The 2,483-nt window shown below is 38.8% G+C and overlaps 1 protein-coding gene across 1 annotated transcript in view; it reads right to left on the reverse strand.

The window, feature by feature from the left end:
- Positions 1-273: 273 nt before the first annotated feature.
- LOC107755035 (ataxin-2-like protein) overlaps positions 274-2,483 on the reverse strand; it is a 17,719-nt gene continuing 15,509 nt past the window's right edge. The window contains exon 16 of the mRNA XM_016571679.1: positions 274-494. Within this exon, the coding sequence (XP_016427165.1) occupies positions 274-494 (221 nt within the window). The remainder of the gene's footprint in view (positions 495-2,483) is intronic.

The raw sequence follows: 2,483 nt of genomic DNA on the forward strand, positions 1-2,483 counted from the left end.
TGTGACCTGGGGGCAGGTTAGGGGGCGTGGGGGCTGACAGCGGACCAGAGTGATACAAAGACTGAGGCTGAGGACCAGACTGACCAGACTATAAAAAGAAGTCAATACAGTACATATTTCGTAAAATTATTGAGAGCTTGTGAAATTTTAGGGGATCTCTTGTAGAAGTATTTAAAGAAAGTTCTGGCGGACGTACCTGTCCTGGACTGGGGGCGGGGTGTTGAGAGGGTGGCTGGCTGCCTGTGGGGGTGCTGGAGGGTATTTAAAACAAAATCAACTTGTTTGAGAATATACTAGAATAATTTGTTCTACTGAAAACGTGTAGGCTGGTACCTGTCCAGGGTAGTGGGACATTGCTTGTATGACCTGGTTGTACTGCAGATACGAGGGAGGGTAAGGAGACGCCACCAGAGGAGGTCCTGCTGCTGATGCCGCAGCCTGGATCATGGGTGGCGCTGAAGAGCTGTGGTCTGGACGAGGAGTCACCACAGAACCTGAGACAGGCAAAGAAAGTAACAGGAGTAATAACCCTGCGGTCTAATGTTCATACTATCCATCCTAAATAGTATGTGAGATTAGAGTAAGTGCCAAAGCATAGTATGTTGAAAAGAGTATGCCAAAAGTCCACGGTTGGTCTCCTATATACTATTACACACTCTGATGGCTATAGGCCTTTATCAGTCCCCATGTCGTCACATCCGGCTCCAATTAGTAGCGCAAAAGAATTCCAGACTAATGGACAGACGCCAGTTTGTGAAGAAAATTAAAATAATTTAGTTGGACTTGGTCATAAATGTCAATATTTAAAACTGTTTATTTATACTGATGCCCTACCATGCATGTCATCTTTTATTTTAATATGTAACATTATCTGATCGACGCGATGGTCAGCGTCATGAGATGCTAAAGTTACTCCAAGAGGGATAATTGGACTGATTTAAATTCATTTTTAAAGGGTTAGTTCACCCAAAAATGAAAATTCTGTCATTAGTTCAAAAGAAAACAAAAATAACAACTTCATTCAATTCTTCTCCTCCCCATTCCGTCTGTTGCGGTGCGCCGCCATTGTGGAGAGTACCACGACACATGCGCTTACTTCTGGTTCATGTAAACAATGCATGCGTGTGCTGACGCATGTGCGTGTTCAACGTAAGCAGCGGCACCACGTGCATGCATTGTTTACATGAAGCTGAAGCAAGCGCATGTGTCGTGGTTAGACATGTGCTGGTATTCGGTAACGCGATATATCGCGGTAATAAATATGCACGATATTGTTATCGTGGGCACTTGAAAATACAGTGAATAATTATTTATTACAAATTATTCAGATTTTTTGAATGTGTTGTATGCTGTATGCTGCGTGAAAAACGCATGTGCTCTCTGATGTAAACAAGCACGGATGAGAAGCGCATTGCGGAACATGTAAAGGAGACGCTCCGGATAAAAAAAAAGCCACATTCACTCGGACAGCAGATGGCGCTGAAGAGCAGAAATGCAGTGTTACCCCGGAAACCACTTAAACAAAGCAGCTGGCTACTTTCTAAAACGTATTTAAATAGCCATTCAGATTTTTTAATTCACTATGGTGTTCATCACAGTGGCAAGTAGCCTACTTAAATATTTAGACTTAAAGGCAATGAAAAATTCTTCTAAACATTCATTAATCTTCGGGAATTTTAATATTTAATAACACGTTGTTAATCAAAATTTGCAACGGTATTATTTAATGAACTAACAGTTGTAATTTTTAACAAATATTAGTAACTTCTGTAGCAAATGTAGCTATTGCTCATTATCAGTGTTAATGCATTAAACTAAGGTTAACTAATGAGAACTTATTGTAAAGTGTTACTTTTTGGTCTTTAGAATTCTTTTGCACATTAATCTGTGTGAAATTTTTTACTTTATACACATTCTGTGTATTACTTTATTTTAGCTATGTAAATGTTCAGTTCTTTTTGTTACAAGAAAAAAAAGTTATTAAACCTGTTATACGTTATGACAACACTTATGACAACTAAATTTCAATACAGTGATAATACCGTATACCGTGATAAAAGCATTAGCAATTAATCGCAACATGAAAATTTGATACCGTCATATGCATAGTCGTGATACTCTCTCCACAATGGCAGCGCACTGCAGCAGATGGAATGAGGAGTAGGGTTGGGTATCGTTTGAATTTTATCAATTCCGATTCCGATTCTGCTTATCGATTCAGATTCTTTTCGATTCCAAGTTCCGATTCCAACGTGATTAAATAACGATATCAAACATTTATCCTGAGTCTCTTTTTTGCAAACCATTTAGTTGCAGCTGAATACCATGAACAAAAATCAACAGGCTACATAAAAACTGGACTCTTTAAGAGCTGTTTGTGTGCAAAATAGAACTGCATGATTCTGGATAAATTTAGTTTTTTTTTCTTTTTCTTTTTTTCCCCCAATGGAAGTTGTGGTTCTCTCATGATTCTGAAGAAAAAA

Source organism: Sinocyclocheilus rhinocerous, unplaced genomic scaffold (assembly GCF_001515625.1).
Source record: "Sinocyclocheilus rhinocerous isolate Xijiao unplaced genomic scaffold, SAMN03320098_v1.1 scaffold1063, whole genome shotgun sequence".
NCBI classification, from domain to species: Eukaryota; Metazoa; Chordata; class Actinopteri; order Cypriniformes; family Cyprinidae; genus Sinocyclocheilus; species Sinocyclocheilus rhinocerous.